This window comes from Somniosus microcephalus, unplaced genomic scaffold (genome assembly GCF_052327205.1).
Source record: "Somniosus microcephalus isolate GS21.2 unplaced genomic scaffold, FLI_Smic_1.0 unresolved_chr7, whole genome shotgun sequence".
Classification (NCBI taxonomy): Eukaryota; Metazoa; Chordata; class Chondrichthyes; order Squaliformes; family Somniosidae; genus Somniosus; species Somniosus microcephalus.
The window spans coordinates 38521038-38542321 of record NW_028225185.1 but is presented as its reverse complement, the minus strand read 5'-3'; the positions used below and the strand labels follow the sequence as shown (position 1 = coordinate 38542321).

Genomic DNA, 21284 nt, shown 5'->3' with positions numbered 1-21284 from the left:
GGAGAGATTGGGTCGATTGGGCTTATACTTGCTGGAGTTTAGAAGAATGAGAGGGGATCTCATTGAAACTTATAAAATTCTAACAGGACTAGACAGACTAGATGCAGGAAGGATGTTCCCGATGGTCGGGGAGTCCAGAACCAGGGGTCACAGTCTAAGGATAAGGAGTAAGCCATTTAGGACAGAGATGAGGAGGAATTTCTTCACCCAGAGAGTGGTGAACCTGTGGAATTCTCTACCACACAAGGCAGTAGAGGCCAATTCATTAAATATATTCAAGAAGGAGTTAGATATATTTCTTAAGGCTAAAGGGATCAAGGTATATGGGGAGAAGGCAGGGACAGGGTACTGAATTTGGATGATCAGCCATGATCTCATTGAATGGCGGAACAGGCTCGAGGGGCCGAATGGCCTACTCCTGCTCCTATCTTCTATGTTTCTATGATATGAATATTTTATATCAGTCTTTACAGTAGAAGACACTAAGAATATCCCAACACTGGACAAACAGGGGGCTAAAGGGGGGGGGGGGGAGCTAAACACGATCAAAATCACGAAGGAAGTGGTACTCGGTAAAATAATGGGACTCAAGGCGGATAAATCACCTGGACCTGATGGCTTACATCCTAGGGTCTTGAGGGAAGTGGCGGTAGGGATTGTGGATGCATTGGTAATAATTTTCCAAAACTCCCTGGACTCGGCAAAGGTCCCGGCAGACTGGAAAACTGCTAATGTAACACCCTTATTTAAAAAGGGCAGTAGACAGAAGGCTGGAAACTATAGACCGGTTAGCCTAACATCTGTGGTAGGTAACATTTTGGAGTCCATTATTAAGGAGACAGTAACAGGACATTTGGATAATCATAATTTAATAGGACAAAGTCAGCATGGTTTTATGAAGGGGAAGTCATGTTTGACAAATTTGCTGGAGTTCTTTGAGGAAGTAACATTTAGGGTGGATAAAGGGGAACCAGTGGACGTAGTGTATTTAGACTTCCAAAAGGCATTTGACAAGGTGCCACACAAAAGATTATTGCTTAAGATAAAAAATCACGGGATTGGGGGTAATATTCTGGCATGGATAGAGGATTGGCTATCTAACAGAAGGCAGAGAGTGGGGATAAATGGTTCATTCTCAGACTGGCAATCAGTAACTAGTGGTGTTCCGCAGGGGTCAGTGCTGGGTCCCCAACTCTTTACAACCTATATTAACGATTTGGAGGAGGGGACCGAGTATAACATATCAAAGTTTGCAGATGATACTAAGATGGGAGAGAAAGTAGTGAGTGAGGAGGACATAAAAAACCTGCAAGGGGACATAGACAGGCTAAGTAAGTGGGCAGAGATTTGGCAGATGGAATACAATACTGGAAAGTGTGAGGTTATGCACTTTGGCAGGAAAAATCGCAGAGCAAGTTATTATCTTAATGGCAAGAAACTGGAAAGTACTGAAGTACAAAGGGATCTGGGGGTCCTGGTGCACGAAACTCAAAAGGTTAGTATGCAGGTGCAGCAAGTGATTAAGAAGGCCAATGGAATGTTGGCTTTCATTGCTAGGGGGATAGAATATAAAAATAGGGAGGTATTGCTTCAGTTGTACAAGGTATTGGTGAGACCGCACCTGGAATACTGCGTACAGTTTTGGTGCCCATACTTAAGAAAGGACATACTTGCTCTCGAGTCAGTACAAAGAAGGTTCACTCGGTTAATCCCGGGGATGAGGGGATGGACATATGAGGAGAGGTTGAGTAGATTGGGACTCTACTCATTGGAGTTCAGAAGAATGAGAGGCGATCTTATTGAAACATATAAGATTGTGAAGGGGTTGGATCGGGTGGATGCGGGGAGGATGTTCCCGATGATGGGTGAAACTAGAACTAGGGGGCATAGTCTTAGAATAAGGGGCTGCTCTTTCAAAACTGAGATGAGGAGGAACTACTTCACTCAGAGGGTGGTAGGTCCATGGAATATGCTGCCCCAAAAAGCTGTAGAAGCTACATCATTACATAAATTTAAAACAGAAATAGACAGTTTCCTAGAAGTAAAGGGAATTAAGGGTTACGGGGAGCGGGCAGGAATTTGGACATGAGTCTAGGTTCGGATCGGTCATGGCCCTCTGGGTAGCGGAGTGGGCCCAGGGGCCGTGTAGCCTGATCCTGCTCCTATTTCTTATGTTCTTATGTTCTTATTCCCCGGCGCGCTACGCTGTGACGTGGATTCTGATTCTCTCTCGATTGACTCCTGGGATGGGGGGATTGTCCTATGATGAGAGATTGTGTAGAATGGGCCGATACTCTCTGGAGTTTAGAAGAATGAGAGGTGATCTTATTGAAACATATAAGATTCTGAGGGGGGATTGACAGGGTCGATGCTGAGAGGCTGTTTCCCCCTGGCTGGAGAGTCTAGAACCAGGGGTCACAGTCTCAGGATAAGGGGTCGGCCATTTCGGACTGAGATGAGGAGGAATTTCTTCACTCAGAGGGCGGTGAATCTTTGGAATTCTCTGCCCCAGAGGGCTGTGGAGGCTCAGTCGTTGAGTATATTCAAGGCTGAGATCGAGAGATTTTTGGACTCGAGGGGAATCAAGTCAAAGTGGAGTTGAGGTCGAAGATCAGTCATGATCTTATTGAACCTGTGGAATTCTCTACCACAGAAGGCAGTGGAGGCCAATTCATTAAATGTATTCAAGAAGGAGTTGGATATATTTCTTAAGGCTAAAGGGATCAAGGGATATGGGGAGAAGGCAGGGACAGGGTACTGAATTTGGATGATCAGCCATGATCTCATTGAATGGCGGAGCAGGCTCAAGGGGCCGAATGGCCTACTCCTGCTCCTATCTTCTATGTTTCTATGTTTCAGCAATTCAGCAAAGCACACTCCCCCGTTTAGAGGCGGAGGGCTGGGCCAAGACAAACTACCTCGTAAATTCCCCACTCAGAAAAAGGAGCCAAGGGCCTTGTGGATTCTGTGGTTTTCATAATGGTTTCTGTTGAAGAATGTTACAAGAGTTTGATTTATTTCACACTCCCTCTCTTTCAGGCAACGCTTGGCTTTCGATGGCCAAATACTGCGGATGCTGGAAATCGGAAATAACAACAGAAAACGCTGGAAAAACTCGGCAGGCCAGGCAGCATCCGTGGAGAGAGAAACAGAGTCGACGTTTCAGGTCGAAGACCATGGGGCAGGATTTTCATTGGGCCATGGAGGCGGGATTGGAGGCGTGTGGGGGGGGTATTAAAATCTCGAAATCGGGGGGCACGAACCCATCCCGCCCCCAACCCGCCTCCATGCCCGTTTCCCAGGAGGCGGGTACCCGACCCGCGCTGGGACCTGCGTCCCCGAGGTGGGAAGGGGATTAGTGCTAATTAACTGCCTGTTAACAGTTAACAGGCAGTTTTTAGCCTAATCCCTATTTTTATTCCTGAAGTGTGGGATTCCCGACGGCTCCAAACCACGCCAAGTTAGCGAGGCGGCCCGTCGGGATGAAGGGCTTGGAGGGTTCGAGATGTCCGGTGTTCAGGTGAGTGATGGGTGCATGAGTGCAGAGGTAAGTGTGTTTGGTGTGTGTAAAGTGTTTGAAGAAGTTTTACTGACCTTTACAGGCTTCTTTCCTTCAGGTCTCGGGAGTCCCGCATCTCACCGGCACAGAAAGCAGAATGGCCGCCAGCTGTCAAAAGTTGCAGCATTCAGCTTTCTGTTCTGGAGAGATCTCTAAATCATCCTGACAGGAAGGAATTAACTTAGAGTACAGATTGTCAGTGTTTGACAGCTTCACAGAGCTGTGGAACGCTGATATTTCATCTGTCAAAAGCTCTTGACAGATGAAATGTCAATCCCTGACGTCACCTGTAACCGGGTGGCCCTTAATTGGCCTGCTGAGCCCGCTGGGCGGGCTCAACAAGGTCAATCAAGTCAAAATCACGTGGGTTGGCTAGAACTCGATGGAGGCGGGACTACAACCCCGAAAGTTGTAGTCCCGCCTCCTACCCGACTCCTCAATGAAAATCCAGCCCCTTTCGTCAGAACTGGAAAAAAGCGGGAAAAGGAACAGATTTGAAAGCAAGTTTAGGGGCTGGGGAAAGGGGGAGGGGATGAAAGAACAAAAGGGAAGGTCTGTGATAGGATGGAAGGCAGGAGAGGTAAAGAGGCATTGAGAGATATTCAAGGCGAGACTAGATGGTAATGGGACAGGTTAAGAGACAAAGGATGGCTCTTGATAAGAACATAAGAACATAAGAAATAGGAGCAGGAGTAGGCCAATCGGCCCCTCGAGCCTGCTCCGCCATTCAATAAGATCATGGCTGATCTGATCCTAACCGCCAATCTACTATCACAGAACCATCTCCTGAATCTAACAGAATTAGACACACGAAATAGGAGCAGGATCAGGCTACACGGCCCCTGGGCCCGCTCCGCTACCCACAGGGCCATGTCTGATCCGAACCTAGACTCATGTCCAAATTCCTGCCCGCTCCCCGTAACCCTTAATTCCCTTTACTTCTAGGAAACTGTCTATTTCTGTTTTAAATTTATGTAATGATGTAGCTTCTACAGCTTTTTGGGGCAGCATATTCCATGGACCTACCACCCTCTGAGTGAAGTAGTTCCTCCTCATCTCAGTTTTGAAAGAGCAGCCCCTTATTCTAAGACTATGCCCCCTAGTTCTAGTTTCACCCATCATCGGGAACATCCTCCCCGCATCCACCCGATCCAACCCCTTCACAATCTTATATGTTTCAATAAGATCGCCTCTCATTCTTCTGAACTCCAATGAGTAGAGTCCCAATCTACTCAACCTCTCCTCATATGTCCATCCCCTCATCCCCGGGATTAGCCGAGTGAACCTTCTTTGTACTGACTCGAGAGCAAGTATGTCCTTTCTTAAGTATGGACACCAAAACTGTACGCAGTATTCCAGGTGCGGTCTCACCAATACCTTGTACAACTGAAGCAATACCTCCCTGTTTTTATATTCTATCCCCCTAGCAATGAAAGCCAACATTCCATTGGCCTTCTTAATCACTTGCTGCACCTGCATACTAACCTTTTGAGTTTCGATGGAGTATGAATTGCGCAGGCAGAATGAAAGACAGCTGCCATGTGAGAGGGAAGGAAAAAAAACACAAACAAAAAGTGTGGATAAAAAATATATATATGATAGGGGCCGAGGTTATGATCTGAGATTGTTGAACTCGCTGTTGAGTCCTGAAGACTGTAAAGTGCCTAATCGAAAGATGAGGTGCTGTTCCTCGAGCTTACGCTGAGCTTCCGGGGCAGCACGGTGGCAGAGTGGTTAGCACTGTTGCCTCACAGCGCCAGGGACCCGGGTTCGAATCCGGCCTCGGGTGACTGTCTGTGTGGAGTTTGCACATTCTCCCCGTGTTTGCGTGGGTTTCCTCCGGGTGCTCCGGTTTCCTCCCACAGACCAAAGATGTGCGGGTTAGGATGATTGGCTATGAGAAATTGACCCTTAGTGTTAGGGGGATTAAATACGTGGGGTTACGGGGATAGGGTGGGTTATGTGTTGGTGTAGGGGTTACGGGGATCGGGTGGGTTATGTGTCGGTGCAGGCTCGATGGGCCGAAATGGCCTCTATCTTCACTGTGGGGTTTCTGTGATTCTGTGATTTCTGTGATTCTGTGAACAATGCAAGAGGCCGAGGACGGAGAGGTCAGAGCGGGAGTGGAGCGGAGAATTAAAGTGACAGGCGAACGGAAGCTCGGGGTCACCCTTACAGACTGAACGGAGGTGTTCCGCAAAGCAGTCGCCCAATCTGCGTTTGGTCTCCCCAATGTAGAGGGGACCACGTGGTGAGCGGCTCGGCTTTCAAGGCAACCAGGGCCACGGCCAATCAGCAATGGGGCGGGTCCCCGTAACCACGACGCTGGATTTTCCTGAGGATGGGTTGCCGCGCGAGGCCTCGGGCCGTTGCCGCGGAGCCTGCGGCGGGTTCCGCGAGGCTGACCGCCGCCCCCACCCCCCGCCCCACTCCCCCACCAACCCCAGTCTTTCTCGTGTGGCCACGGCAACGGGAAGTAGCACCAGCACCTAGGATTGTACAGTGCACTTTGGATAGATGGTCGTCCACAGAGGGCGTGACCGGGTGCTGGGGGAGAGAGAGAAAGAACGGAGAAAGAGAAAGAAAGAGAGAGAAAGAAAGAAGGATAGAATGAGAGAAGAAAGAGAGAGAAAGAAAGAGAGAGACAGAGAGAGAGACAGAGAGAGGGAGGAAAGACTCCCATTTCTCCAGCGCCTTTCACCACCTCAGGACGTCCCAAAGCGCTTCACAGCCAATGAAGGACTTTTTCTGAAGTGTGGTCACTGTTGTAATGTAGGAAACGCGGCAGCCAATTAGCGCACAGCAAGCTCCCACAAACAGCAATGTGATAAATGACCAGATCATCTGTTTTTAGTGATGTTGGTTTAGGGATAGATATTGGGCCCCAGGACACCGGGGAGAACTCCCCCCTGCTCTTCTTCCAATATTGGCCGTGGGATCTTTTACATCCACTTGAGAGGGCAGACGGGGGCCTCGGTTTAAAATCTCACCCCGAACGAATGCACCTCCGACAGTGCGGCGCTCCCTCAGTACTGCCCCTCCGACAGTGCGGCGCTCCCTCAGTACTGCCCCTCCCTCAGTGCAGCGCTCCCTCAGTACCGCCCCTCCGACAGTGCGGCGCTCCCTCAGTACCGCCCCTCCGACAGTGCGGCGCTTCCTCAGTACCGCCCCTCACACAGTGCGGCGCTCCCTCAGTACCGCCCCTCCGACAGTGCGGCGCTCCCTCAGTACCGCCCCTCCAACAGTGCGGCGCTCCTTCAGTACTGCCCCTCCGACAGTGCGGCGCTCCCTCAGTACCGCCCCTCACACAGTGCGGCGCTCCCTCAGTACCGCCCCTCCGACAGTGCGGCGCTCCCTCAGTACCGCCCCTCCAACAGTGCGGCGCTCCTTCAGTACTGCCCCTCCGACAGTGCGGCGCTCCCTCAGTACCGCCCCTCACACAGTGCGGCGCTCCCTCAGTACCGCCCCTCCGACAGTGCAGCGCTCCATCAGTACCGACCCTCCGACAGTGCGGCGCTCCCTCAGTACCGCCCCTCCGACAGTGCGGCGCTCCCTCAGTACCGCCCCTCCGACAGTGCGGCGCTCCCCCCTCGGAAGGGGTAGAATGGGAGCGTCCAAGCTGGGCAGACAGGATCTGTCGGTGGGCAAGCCCGAGGTAAAATCGACAGGGAGTAAAGGAGAAACCATAGTGTGCGGGGAAGAAAATTCCACACGATGTGGGGATTGAAGTAAAACCAGCACTTTTACATAGTCCATCGAACATACAGCACAGGAACAGGCCATTCGGCCCCTCTGCTCCGTGCCGGTGTTTCTGCTCCACACCAGCCTCCTCCCGCCCCCTCTTCATCTCACCCCATCACCATATCACAGAAATCACAGAAACCCCACAGTGCAGATAGAGGCCATTTCGGCCCATCGAGCCTGCACCGACACATATACCACCCGATCCCCGTAACCCCTACACCAACACATATCCCACCCTATCCCCGTAACCCCACGTATTTAATCCCCCCTAACACTAAGGGTCAATTTATCATAGCCAATCAACCTAACCTGCACATCTTTGGACTGTGGGAGGAAACCGGAGCACCCGGAGTAAACCCACGCAAACACGGGGAGAATGTGCAAACTCCACACAGACAGTCGCCCGAGGCTGGATTCGAACCCGGGTCCCTGGCGCTGTGAGGCAACAGTGCTAACCACTATGCCACCGTCCTTCTATTCCTTTCTCCCTCATGTGTTTATCCAGCTTCCCCTTAAACGCATCCACGCTATTCGCCTCGACCACTCCCTGTGGTAGCGAGTTCCACATTCTCACCACTCTCTGGGGGAACGAAGTTTCTCCTGAATTCCCGGTTGGATTTATTAGTGACTCTCTTATATTGACAGCCCCGAGTTCTGGTCTCCTCCACAAGAGGAGACATCTTCTCTACGTCTACCCTATCGAAACCCCTTCATAATCTTAAAGACCTCTATCAGGTCACCCCTCAGCCTTCTCTTTTCTAGAGCAAAGAGCCAGTTCCAGCCTTTCCTGGTAAGTTATAACCTCTCACTTGACATTATTGCTTCTGTTTGTGATACAGACCAGGGCGAGCTGATAAGAGGCAGCCAAGGAGAAGAGGGAGCATCCGAAACATGCAGACGAAAACGCCCAGGCGGGTTGGAAGGGATGCTTGTCAGGGAGCAGGCTGGAGCACGTCAAAGATCCCAGATACGATCGAGCCACCTCAAGGCGCGTCCTAATCTCTGCTGGCTTTGTGAAGCCAGGGTGAAGGACAGACAGTCTGTACCGACGTCTCGAATCTCTCCCACAGCTGAGAGGCCATTCCCTGCAGCTGGTTCCAACTGGATATCAGTATCAACGTGTAGCAGGCGACCAGGCCCCCTCTTGCCTCGTGTCACCCCCCCAGCAACCCCCATCCTTCTCCTGATCGCCTGCTTATCACTTCCACTCTCCCACCTCTGAGTCAGAAGGTCGTGGGTTCGAGCCCACGCTCCAGAGACTCGAGCCCCGTCATCCAGGCCCGACACTCCCCCGGTGCCAGGACTGAGGGAGTGCCGCACTGTCGGAGGGACAGTACTGAGGGAGCGCCGCACTGTCGGAGGGGCGGGACTGAGGGAGTGCCGCACTGTCGGAGGGACAGTACTGAGGGAGCGCCGCACTGTCGGAGGGGCGGGACTGAGGGAGTGCCACACTGTCGGAGGGGCGGTACTGAGGGAGCGCCGCACTGTCGGTGGGGCGGTACTGAGGGAATGCTGCACTGTCGGACGGGCGGTACTGAGGGAGCGCCGCACTGTCGGAGGGGCGGTACTGAGGGAGCACCGCACTGTCGGAGTGGCAGTACTGAGGGAGCGCCACACTGTCGGAGGGGCGGTACTGAGGGAGTGCCGCACTGTTGAAGGGGCAGTACTGAGGGAGCGCCGCACTGTCGGAGGGGCGGTACTGAGGGAGTGCCGCACTGTCGGAGGGGCAGTACTGAGGGAGCACCGCACTGTCGGAGAGGCGGTACTGAGGGAGTGCCGCACTATCGGAGGGGCGGTACTGAGGGAGCACCGCACTGTCGGAGAGGCAGTACTGAGGGAGCGCCGCACTATCGGAGGGGCGGTACTGAGGGAGCGCCGCACTGTCGGAGGGGCGGTACTGAGGGTGCGCCACACTGTCAGAGGTCTTGCAGATGAGACATTAAACTCAAGACCCCCATCAGCTCTCTCGGGTGGACTCAGCTGATCCGCTGCTGAAACCCTCATCCCTGCCTTTGTCACCTCTAGACTTGACTATTCCAACGCACTCCTGGCCGGCCTCCCACATTCCACCCTATGTAAAATTGAGCTCATCCAAAACTCGGCTGCCCCGTGTCCTAACTCGCCCCAAGTTCCGTTCACCCATCCCCCCTGTGCTCGCTGACCTACATTAGCTACCGGTTAAGCAACGCCTCAATTTTAAAATTCTCATCCTTGTGTTCAAATCTCTCTGTGGCCTCCTTGCCCCCCTCCATAACTCTGTAACCTGCTCCAGCCCCTACAACCCTCCGCGATCTCTGCGCTCCTCCAATTCTGGCCTCTCGCGCATCCCCCCGATTTCCATCGCTCCACCACTGGCGACCGCGGCAGGGCCCCGAGCTCCGGAATTCCCTCCCTAAACCTCTCCGCCTCCTTCTCCTCCTTTAAGACACTCCTGAAAACCCACCTCTTTGGGCAAGCTTTTGCTCACCGGTCCGTAATATCTCCTGATGTGGCTCGGGGTCAAATTTTGTCTGATTTACGCTCCTGTGAAGCACCTTGGGACGTTTTACTACGTTACAGGCGCTATATAAATACAAGTTGTTGTTGTTGTTGCATTAGCACCACATTAACTCGACACAGGTACTGAACCACTTAACATTCTGTGGTGTTCATTATTGCTGCAGGAGCCTTGACGGGCAGGAACTGGGCTGACCTCAGTCACTGCTGGTGATCGGGACTAGGGAACTCAACTCTGTGCTCCTCCAAAAAGACTCGCACCTCTCCAGCGCCTTTCCCCACCTCAGGACGTCCCAAAGCGCTTCACCCAGCCAATGAAGTACTTTTATTGAAGTGTGGTCACTGTTGTAATGTGGGAAATGCGGCAGCCAATTTGCGCACAGCAAGCTCCCACAAACGGCAATGCGATAAATGACAAGATCGTCTGTTTTTGGTGATGTTGGTTGAGGGATAAATATTGGCCCCAGGACACCGGGGAGAACTCCCCCCCTGCTCTTCTTCCAATAGTGGCCGTGGGATCTTTTACATCCACCTGAGAGGGCAGACGAGAGGCCTCGGGTTTAACGTCTCGTGGTTCGGTATCGGATTTTGTTTTATGACACGTTTGCCCCTCCCTACCCCACCCTTTGGCCTCCTTGGTGTCACCCAACCAATCACAGAATCATGGAACGTTACAGCGCAGAGGGAGGCCATTCGATAATGATGTCATCTTTGCCCGTCACGTGACCCGCTCCTCAGTAGCCGTGTGCTAAGTTTATCATTCTTCCTCCATTACGAATCGGCAGATCCCCAATGCAGTTGTTTCATCTGGCAGGCTGACCGAGCCAGATGGCAGGAAATGCCAGAATTAGTCAAGATTTCCAATCTGAGAGTTGTTTTTTATACATTGGGCTCCCCGTCAACGGACTGAATCAACTTGCCTTCCCCATTTGCTTTTCTTTTGCTGAAAGACCCGATCGACGGGGGGGAAAAGCTGAGGTGATTGGGTTTGCTTTTTTTTGGGGGGGGGGGCGAGCGGGGAAAGATATGCCCGTGACTCCCTAACTTCGCCTGTCTCCGCTCCTGCCTCAGCTCATCTGCTGCCAAAAACACCCCCACCCTTCTGTCCCCTCCAGACCCGCTGACAAGGGTGGTGCTGTTGTTGTTTGGCGTACTGACCTCTACCTAGCGGAAGCTGAACGCCAACTCTCCGACACCTCCTCCAACCTCCACCTGGACCATGACCCCACTACCGAACATCAAACCACCGTTTCCAAGACCGTCACTGACCTCATCTCCTCTGGAGATCTTCCCCCCGCTGCCACCAACCTCATAGTTCCCCAACCCCGCACAGCCCGCTTCTACCTCCTTCCCAAGATCCACAAACAGGACTGCCCTGGTAGACCCATCGTTTCAGCCTGTCCTTGCCCCACGGAACTTATCTCTTCCTATCTTGACTCTATCTTTTCTCCCCTTGTCCAGTCTCTTCCCACCTACATCCGCGACTCTTCGGACGCCCTCCGCCACTTTAACAGTTTCCAGTTTCCTGGCCCCAACCGCTTCCTTTTCACCATGGACGTACAATCCCTCTACACCTCCATCCCCCACCCGGATGGCCTGAGGGCGCTCCGCTTCTTCCTTGAACAGAGGCCCGACCAGTCCCCATCCACCACCACCCTCCTCCGCCTGGCTGAACTTGTTCTCACATTGAACAACTTCTCCTTTAACTCCACTCATTTCCTCCAAATCAAAGGCGTTGCCATGGGTACCCGCATGGGTCCTAGCTATGCCTGCCTTTTCGTGGGCTATGTGGAACACTCTTTGTTCCAGTCCTACTCGGGTCCCCTCCCTCACCTCTTTTTCCGATACATTGATGACTGTATCGGTGCCGTTTCCTGCTCTCGCCCCGAACTTGACAATTTCATTCACTTTGCCTCCAATTTCCACCCTTCCCTCACCTTCACATGGTCCATCGCTGACTCTTCCCTTCCCTTCCTCGACTTCTCCGTCTCCATCTCTGGGGATAGGTTATCGACCAATATTCACTACAAGCCCACTGACTCCCACAGCTACCTGGACTACACTTCCTCCCACCCCACCTCCTGTAAGGACTCTATTCCATTCTCCCAGTTTCTCCGTCTCCGCCGTATCGGCTCTGACGATGCCACATTCCACACCAGTGCTTCAGACATGTCTTCCTTTTTCCGCAACCGAGGATTCCCCTCTACCGTGGTTGACACTGCCCTCGACCGTGTCAGTTCTATCTCCCGCACTTCTGCCCTCACCCCTGCCCCTCTCTCCCGGAACCACGATAGGGTTCCCCTTGTCCTCACCTTTCACCCCACCAGCCTCCACATTCAACGGATCATCCTCCGGCATTTCCGCTACCTCCAAAGTGATCCCACCACCAAACGTATCTTCCCCTCCCCTCCCCTTTCAGCATTCCGTAGGGACCGCTCCCTCCGAGACACCCTAGTCCACTCCTCTATCACCCCAAACAGCCCTTCCCCTTCGCCTGGCACCTTCCCGTGCAAGCAGAGGAGATGTAACACCTGCCCTTATACCTCCCCCCTTCCCACTGTCCAGGGCCCCAAACACCCCTTCCAGGTGAAACAGCGATTTACTTGTACTTCTCGCAATCTAGTATACTGTATTCGCTGCTCACGATGCGGTCTCCTCTACATTGGGGAGACCAAACACAGATTGGGTGACCGCTTTGCGGAACACCTCCGTTCAGTCCGTAAGGGTGACCCCGAGCTTCCGGTCGCCTGTCATTTTAATTCACCGCTCCATTCCCACTCGGACCTCACCGTCCTTGGCCTCTTGTATTGTTCCACGGAAGCTCAACGTAAACTCGAGGAACAGCAACTCATCTTCCGATTAGGCACTCTGCAGCCTTCCGGACTCAATATCGAGTTCAACAATTTCAGATCATAACCTCGGCCCCTATTACTTTTTTACTTGTAATTTTTCCACTCCTTGCCTCCGCCCCCCACCATTCCTTTTGTTTCTCTCTCACACCTGGCAGCTATCTCTTGCCCTGCCAGTACACTTCACACCTAATCCCAGCCTATTACCATCTCGTCTAGCTTCGAATACCTTTTATTGTCTCTTTTACTTCTTTTGTCTCTTTCACTTCTTTTGTCCAATCGCAGCCCTGCCTTCAATCCTTTTTTATTTTCTTTCCAGTTTTGAAGAAGGGTTCGACCCGAAACGTCAACTCAAATTTCTCTCCACGGATGATGACTGACCTGTTGTTATTTCTGTTTTTAGTGATGTTGGTTGAGGGATAAATATTGCCCCCAGGACACCGGGGAGAACTCCCCCCTGCTCTGCTTCCAATAGTGGCCGTGGGATCTTTTACATCCACCTGAGAGGGCAGACGGGGCCTCGGGTTTAACGTCTCATCCCGAAAGACGACACGCCGACAGTGCGGCGCTCCCTCAGTACCGCCCCTCCGACAGTGCGGCGCTCCCTCAGTACCGCCCCTCCGACAGTGCGGCGCTCCCTCAGTGCTGCCCCTCTGACAGTGCGGCGCTCCCTCAGTACCGCCCCTCCGACAGTGCGGCGCTCCCTCAGTACTGCCCCTCCGACAGTGCGGCGCTCCCTCAGTACCGCCCCTCAAACAGTGCGGCGCTCCCTCAGTACTGCCCCTCCGACAGTGCAGCGCTCCCTCAGTACCGCCCCTCCGACACTGCGGCGCTCCCTCAGTACCGACTGTCCGACACTGCAGAGCTCACTCAGTACCGCCCCCTCCGACAGTGCGGCGCTCCCTCAGTACCGCCCCTCCGACGGGGCGGCGCTCCCTCAGTACTGCCCCTCCGACAGTGCGGCGTTCCCTCAGTACCGCCCCTCAAACAGTGCGGCGCTCCCTCAGTACTGCCCCTCCGACAGTGCGGCGCTCCCTCAGTACCGCACCTCAAACAGTGCGGCGCTCCCTCAGTACTGCCCCTCCGACAGTGCGGCGCTCCCTCAGTACCGCACCTCAAACAGTGCGGCGCTCCCTCAGTACTGTCCCGCCGACAGTGCAGCGCTCCCTCAGTACCGCCCCTCCGACACTGCGGCGCTCCCTCAGTACCGACTGTCCGACACTGCAGAGCTCACTCAGTACCGCCCCTCCGACAGTGCGGCGCTCCCTCAGTACTGCCCCTCCGACAGTGCGGCGCTCCCTCAGTACCGCCCCTCAAACAGTGCGGCGCTCCCTCAGTACTGCCCCTCCGACAGTGCGGCGCTCCCTCAGTACTGCCCCTCCGACAGTGCGGCGCTCCCTCAGTACCGCCCCTCCGACAGTGCGGCGCTCCCTCAGTACTGCCCCTCCGACAGTGCGGCGCTCCCTCAGTACCACCCCTCAAACAGTGCGGCGCTCCCTCAGTACTGCCCCTCCGACAGTGCGGCGCTCCCTCAGTACTGCCCCTCCGACAGTGCGGCGCTCCCTCAGTACCGCCCCTCAAACAGTGCGGCGCTCCCTCAGTACCGTCCCGCCGACAGTGCAGCGCTCCCTCAGTACCGCCCCTCCGACACTGCGGCGCTCCCTCAGTACCGACTGTCCGACACTGCAGAGCTCACTCAGTACCGCCCCTCCGACAGTGCGGCGCTCCCTCAGTACCGCCCGTCCGACAGTGCGGCGCTCCCTCAGTACTGCCCCTCCGACAGTGCGGCGCTCCCTCAGTACCACCCCTCCGACAGTGCAGCGCTCCCTCAGTACTGCCCCTCCGACAGTGCGGCGCTCCCTCAGTACCGCCCCTCCGACAGTGCGGCGCTCCCTCAGTACCGCCCCTCCGACAGTGCGGCGCTCCCTCAGTACCGCCCCTCCGACAGTGTGGCGCTCCCTCAGTACCGCCCGTCCGACAGTGCGGCGCTCCCTCAGTACTGCCCCTCCGACAGTGTGGCGCTCCCTCAGTACCGCCCCGCCGACAGTGCGGCGCTCCCTCAGTACTGGCACCGAGGGAAGTGTTGGGCCTGGATTATGGGACTCAAGTCTCTGGAGTGGGGGGCATGAACACACGACCTCTGACTCCGAGGCGAAAGTGGGACCGGGTTGAGAATGATGAAAATATGATTTTGCTGAGGCTCTTTCTCCTGAGTTTGTACAAGGCAAAAAACATAAGGAATCCTTGTTGTCTCATTTGGCAGCTGGAAGTGCTGACACTGGCGAATTTGCATTTTCAAGTGCTAGATATATATTTTATTTTATTCAAAGAGAATCCGGCTTCGAGGCCAAGGTCTCCTCCCTCTTTCAGAACCTGTTCGTTCCAATTACGGTCAGGCGCTCGTGCCTCTGGGCACAAACATAGCTGGCAGCGCCGATACAAGTCAATCTGAGGCCCAACAAGGTGTGAATCCAGTCAGCGTCTATTAAACCCATTCCCTCGTTCGCCTCCAAGACAGAAGGTCGTGGGTACGAGCCCCCACTCCAGGGACTCGAGCCCTGTAATCCAGGCTCGACACTCCCCCGGTGCCATTACTGAGGGAGCGCCGCACTGTCGGAGGGGCGGTACTGAGGGAGCGCCGCACTGTCGGAGGGGCGGTACTGAGGGAGCGCCGCGCTGTCGGAGGGGCAGTACTGAGGGAGCACTGCACTGTCGGAGGGGCGGTACTGAGGGAGCGCCGCACTGTCGGAGGGGCGGTGCTGAGGGAGCGCCGCGCTGTCGGAGGGGCGGTACTGAGGGAGCGCCGCACTGTCGGAGGGGCGGTGCTGAGGGAGCGCCGCACTGTCGGAGGGGCGGTGCTGAGGGAGCGCCGCACTGTCGGAGGGGCAGTACTGAGGGAGCGCCGCACTGTCGGAGGGGCAGTACTGAGGGAGCACTGCACTGTCGGAGGGGCGGTACTGAGGGAGCGCCGCACTGTCAGAGGGGTGGTACTGAGGGAGCGCCGCACTGTCGGAGGGGCGGTGCTGAGGGAGCGCCGCACTGTCGGAGGGGCGGCACTGAGGGAGCGCCGCACTGTCGGAGGGGCGGTGCTGAGGGAGCGCCGCACTGTCGGAGGGGCGGTACTGAGGGAGCGCCGCACTGTCGGACGGGCGGTACTGAGGGAGCGCCGCACTGTCGGAGGGGCGGCACTGAGGGAGCGCCGCACTGTCGGAGGGGCAGTACTGAGGGAGCGCTGCACTGTCGGAGGGGCAGTACTGAGGGAGCGCCGCACTGTCGGACGGGCGGTACTGAGGGAGCGCCACACTGTCGGAGGGGCGGTGCTGAGGGAGCGCCGCACTGTCAGAGGGGCGGTACTGAGGGAGCGCCGCACTGTCGGAGGGGCGGTGCTGAGGGAGCGCCGCACTGTCGGAGGGGCGGTACTGAGGGAGCGCTGCACTGTCGGAGGGGCGGTACTGAGGGAGCACCGCACTGTCGGAGGGGCGGTACTGAGGGAGCACTGCACTGTCGGAGGGGCGGTGCTGAGGGAGCGCCGCACTGTCGGAGGGGCGGTACTGAGGGAGCGCCGCACTGTCGGACGGGCGGTACTGAGGGAGCGCCGCACTGTCGGAGGGGCGGCACTGAGGGAGCGCCGCACTGTCGGAGGGGCAGTACTGAGGGAGCGCTGCACTGTCGGAGGGGCAGTACTGAGGGAGCGCCGCACTGTCGGACGGGCGGTACTGAGGGAGCGCCACACTGTCGGAGGGGCGGTGCTGAGGGAGCGCCGCACTGTCAGAGGGGCGGTACTGAGGGAGCGCCGCACTGTCGGAGGGGCGGTGCTGAGGGAGCGCCGCACTGTCGGAGGGGCGGTACTGAGGGAGCGCTGCACTGTCGGAGGGGCGGTACTGAGGGAGCACCGCACTGTCGGAGGGGCGGTACTGAGGGAGCACTGCACTGTCGGAGGGGCGGTACTGAGGGAGCGCCGCACTGTCAGAGGGGTGGTACTGAGGGAGCGCCGCACTGTCGGAGGGGCAGTACTGAGGGAGCGCCGCACTGTCGGAGGGGCAGTACTGAGGGAGCACTGCACTGTCGGAGGGGCGGTACTGAGGGAGCGCCGCACTGTCAGAGGGGTGGTACTGAGGGAGCGCCGCACTGTCGGAGGGGCGGTGCTGAGGGAGCGCCGCACTGTCGGAGGGGCGGTGCTGAGGGAGCGCCGCACTGTCGGAGGGGCGGTACTGAGGGAGCGCCGCACTGTCGGAGGGGCAGTACTGAGGGAGCACTGCACTGTCGGAGGGGCAGTACTGAGGGAGCACTGCACTGTCGGCGGGGCGGTACTGAGGGAGCGCCGCACTGTCGGAGGGGCGGTACTGAGGGATGATACGTTGAACTCGAGGCCCCCTCAGGTGGATGTAAAAGATCCCACGGCCACTATTGGAAGAAGAGCAGGTGGGATTTCTCCCCGGTGTCCTGGCCCCAATATTTATCCCTCAACCAATACCTGAAACAGATGATCTGGTCATTTATCTCATTGCTGTTTGTGGGAGCTTGCTGTGCGCAAATTGGCTGCCGTGTTTCCTTCATTAGAACAGTGAGCACACTTCAGTAAAAGTCCTTCATTGGCTGTGAAGCGATTTGGGACGTCCTGAGGTGGTGACAGGCGCCGGAGAGAGGCGAGTTCTTTCCTCCTTTCCTCCTTCCCTTCTTCCCTTCATGTCCTCGTTGCCTTAAAAGCTGAGTTCGCAGTGTCGCGCTGCGGCCTCTCTTTCCCCTCCAGGCACGGGCTTGGAGTGGGGCCTTCTTTAAGCAACTCTTGGCCGGCTCTGGTCCAGTTGGAATCTGCCGGGTGCACTTCCGACAGTCTTGGCCGCTCCTCCGGAATGTTCCGTGCTGTTTTGCCTCTGTGACCTGTCAGACCCTTCGGCGTGGTCTTGCTGAATAATTAAGTCATAAATAGTCTCTGTACGTCACTGAGATTCCACTGTGCTCGTCTCACTGGCTTCCCTCCTACACTGTTATCTTTGGGCCCTTATACTGTCCATAGGCACAGAATACAAGAGCAGGGAGGTTATGCTTCAACTGTATAAAACACTAGTTAGGCCTCAGCTAGAGCACGGCGTGCAGTTCTGGTCACCACATTACAGGAAGGATGTGATCGCTCTGGAGAGGGTGCGGAGGAGATTTACGAGGATGTTGCCTGGGCTGGAGAATTTTAGCGATGAGGGAAGATTGGAGAGGCTGGGGTTGTTTTCTTTGTTGTACAAAGAAGGTTCACTCAGTTAATCCCGGGGATGAGGGGATGGACATATGAGGAGAGGTTGAGTAGATTGGGACTCTACTCATTGGAGTTCAGAAGAATGAGAGGCGATCTTATTGAAACATATAAGATTGTGAAGGGGTTGGATCGGGTGGATGCGGGGAAGATGTTCCCGATGATGGGTGAAACTAGAACTAGGGGGCATAGTCTTAGAATAAGGGGCTGCTCTTTCAAAACTGAGATGAGGAGGAACTACTTCACTCAGAGGGTGGTAGGTCCATGGAATATGCTGCCCCAAAAAGCTGTAGAAGCTACATCATTACATAAATTTAAAACAGAAATAGACAGTTTCCTAGAAGTAAAGGGAATTAAGGGTTACGGGGAGCGGGCAGGAATCTGGACATGAGTCTAGGTTCGGATCGGTCATGGCCCTGTGGGTAGCGGAGCGGGCCCAGGGGCCGTGTAGCCTGATCCTGCTCCTATTTCGTGTGTCTAATTCTGTTAGATTCAGGAGATGGTTCTGTGATAGTGGATTGGCGGTTAGGATCAGATCAGCCATGATCTTATTGAATGGCGGAGCAGGCTCGAGGGGCCGATTGGCCTACTCCTGCTTCTGTTTCTTATGTTCTTATGAGGGGAGATTTAATCGAGGTGTATAAAATGATGAGGGGCCCTGGATAGAGTGGATAGGAAGGACCTATTTCCCTGAGCAGAGAGGTCAATAACCAGGGGGGCCGAGATTGAAAGTCATTGGGAGAAGGATTAGAGGGGAGTTGAGGAACTTTCTTCACCCAGAGGGTGGTGGGGGTCTGGAACTCACTGCCTGAAAGGGTGGTCGAGGCAGAGACCCTCATCACATTTAAAAAGTACTTGGATACGCACTTGAAGCGCCGTAACCCACAGGGCTACGGACCGAGAACTGGACAGTGGGATTAGGCCGGCACGGACTCGATGGGCCGAATGGCCTCCTTCTGTGCTGTAAATTTCTATGATTCCAAGTTACAGTCGCTGTCAAACACATAAACCATCCATTCGTACTGACAAACTGTTCACAATATCGATAAATAATAACAGCTTGCCTTTGTCCAGCGCCTTTGATGTAGTAAAACATCCCAAGGTGCTTCACAGGAGCGTAAATCAGACACAATCTGACCCCGAGCCACATAAGGAGATATTGGGGGCAGGTGACCAAAAGCTGGGTCACAGAGGTCGGTTTTAAGGAGCGTCTTAAAGGAGGAGAGAGAGAGGCGGAGAGGTTTAGGGAGGGAATTCCAGAGCTCGAGGGCCCTGGCGCGGTCGCCAATGGTGGAGTGATGGAAATCGGGGGGGGGATGCGCGAGAGGCCAGAATTGAGGAGCGCAGAGATCTCGGAGGGTAGTAGGGGCTGGAGGAGGTTGCAGAGACAGGGAAGTGCAAGGAGGCCATGGAGGGATTTGAAAACAAGGATCAGAATTTTATAATCGAGGCGTTGCCGGACCGGGAGCCAACGTAGGTCAGCGAGCACAGGGCGGGGTGACGGGTGAACGGTACCCGGTGCGAGTTAGGACACGGGACAGCGGAGTTTATCATCTATACGTGCCTATCCTTATCCCGTTGAGGGAGGTGACTGAGCTGCGACAGACGAGAGCCACACTTCGCTAATCGAAGCATATCCTCGCACTATATTTGCTCCACCATTGGCGGCCGTGCCTTCAGCCGCCTGGGCCCTAAGCTCTGGAATTCCCTCCCAAAACCTCTCCGCCTCTCCCCCCTCCTTTAAGACGCTCCTTAAAACCGACCTCATTAACCCAGCTTGTGGTCGCCGGACCCTAATATCTGCTGACGTGGCGTGGGGTCAAATTTGAGTCTTATTTACGCAGGTCGGGACGTTTTTAACAATGTCGAAAGGTGCTGTGGGAAGGCAAGGTGTTCTTGGACAGACTGGGGGGGCGGGGGTCAGATGGCCATGGGGGGTGGACAGCAGAGGGCGAAGGTCACGAGAAGATGCACTGCTTGGCCCGCGGCTGACCGAGCCTGCCAAAGCGGGAGCGACCAGGCCCCCCCCCACACCCGGGCCCCCCCCCCGACTCACCGTAAGTGGATCCAGGCTCGAGGGGCGATGCGGTGCTCCTGAATTCGGTTGTTGCGCAGCACCAGGACGGTCAAATCCAGCGTCTTGTTCAGGAGGCCCCCGGGGACCTCCTCGATGTGGTTGTGTTCCAGGTGGAGCTCCTGGAGTCAGCGGAGACAAGAGAGGGGGAGATTTGGTTACCGGGGACAACCACCGCTGACCGGGCCTCGGGCCCAGTGAGAGAGGTAACTGGAGAGAGCTAAAGAGGAGCCTGCATGGAGGGAAACATAGAAGATAGGAGCAGGAGTGAGGGGTGTGGGGTATATCAGAGTGTTACAGTGAGGGGTGTGGGGTATATCAGAGTGTTACAGTGAGGGGTGTGGGGTATATCAGAGTGTTACAGTGAGGGGTGTGGGTTATATCAGAGTGTTACAGTGAGGGGTGTGGGGTATATCAGAGTGTTACAGTGAGGGGTGTGGGGTATATCAGTGTGTTACAGTGAGGCGTGTGGGGTATATCAGAGAGTTACAGTGAGGGGTGTGGGGTATATCAGAGTGTTACAGTGAGGGGTGTGGGGTATATCAGAGAGTTCCAGTGAGGGGTGTGGGGTACATCAGTGTGTTTCAGTGAGGGGTGTGGTGTATATCAGAGTGTTACAGTGAGGCGTGTGGGGTATATCAGAGAGTTACAGTGAGGGGTGTGGGGTATATCAGAGTGTTACAGTGAGGGGTGTGGGGTATATCAGAGAGTTACAGTGAGGGGTGTGGGGTATATCAGAGTGTTACAGTGAGGGGTGTGCTGTATATCAGAGTGTTACAGTGAGGGGTGTGGGGTATATCAGAGAGTTACAGTGAGGGGTGTGGGGTATATCAGAGTGTTACAGGGAGGGGTGTGGGGTATATCAGAGAGTTACAGTGAGGGGTGTGGGGTATATCAGAGTGTTACAGTGAGGGGTGTGGGGTATATGAGAGTGTTACAGTGAGGGGTGTGGGGTATATCAGGGTGTTACAGTGAGGTCTGTGGGGTATATCAGAGTGTTACAGTGAGGGGTGTGGGGTATATCAGAGTGTTACAGTGAGGGGTGTGGGGTATATCAGTGTTACAGTGAGGGGTGTGAGGTATATCAGAGTGTTACAGTGAGGGGTGTGGGGTATATCAGTGTTACAGTGAGGGGTGTGGGGTATATCAGAGTGTTACAGTGAGGGGTGTGCTGTATATCAGAGTGTTACAGTGAGGGGTGCGGGGTATATCAGAGTGTTACAGTGAGGGGTGTGGGGTATATCAGAGTGTTACAGTGAGGGGTGTGGGGTATATCAGAGTGTTACAGTGAGGGGTGTGGGATATATCAGTGTGTTA

General features: G+C 55.1%; 1 protein-coding gene across 1 annotated transcript in view; it reads right to left on the bottom strand.

Moving 5' to 3' along the window:
* The window catches only part of LOC147086815 (extracellular matrix protein 2-like), a 100185-nt gene that overhangs the window by 18500 nt on the left and 60401 nt on the right, over positions 1–21284 (bottom strand). Inside the window, exon 2 of the mRNA XM_085978325.1 lies at positions 19950–20089. Within this exon, the coding sequence (XP_085834451.1) occupies positions 19950–20089 (140 nt within the window). The remainder of the gene's footprint in view (positions 1–19949; positions 20090–21284) is intronic.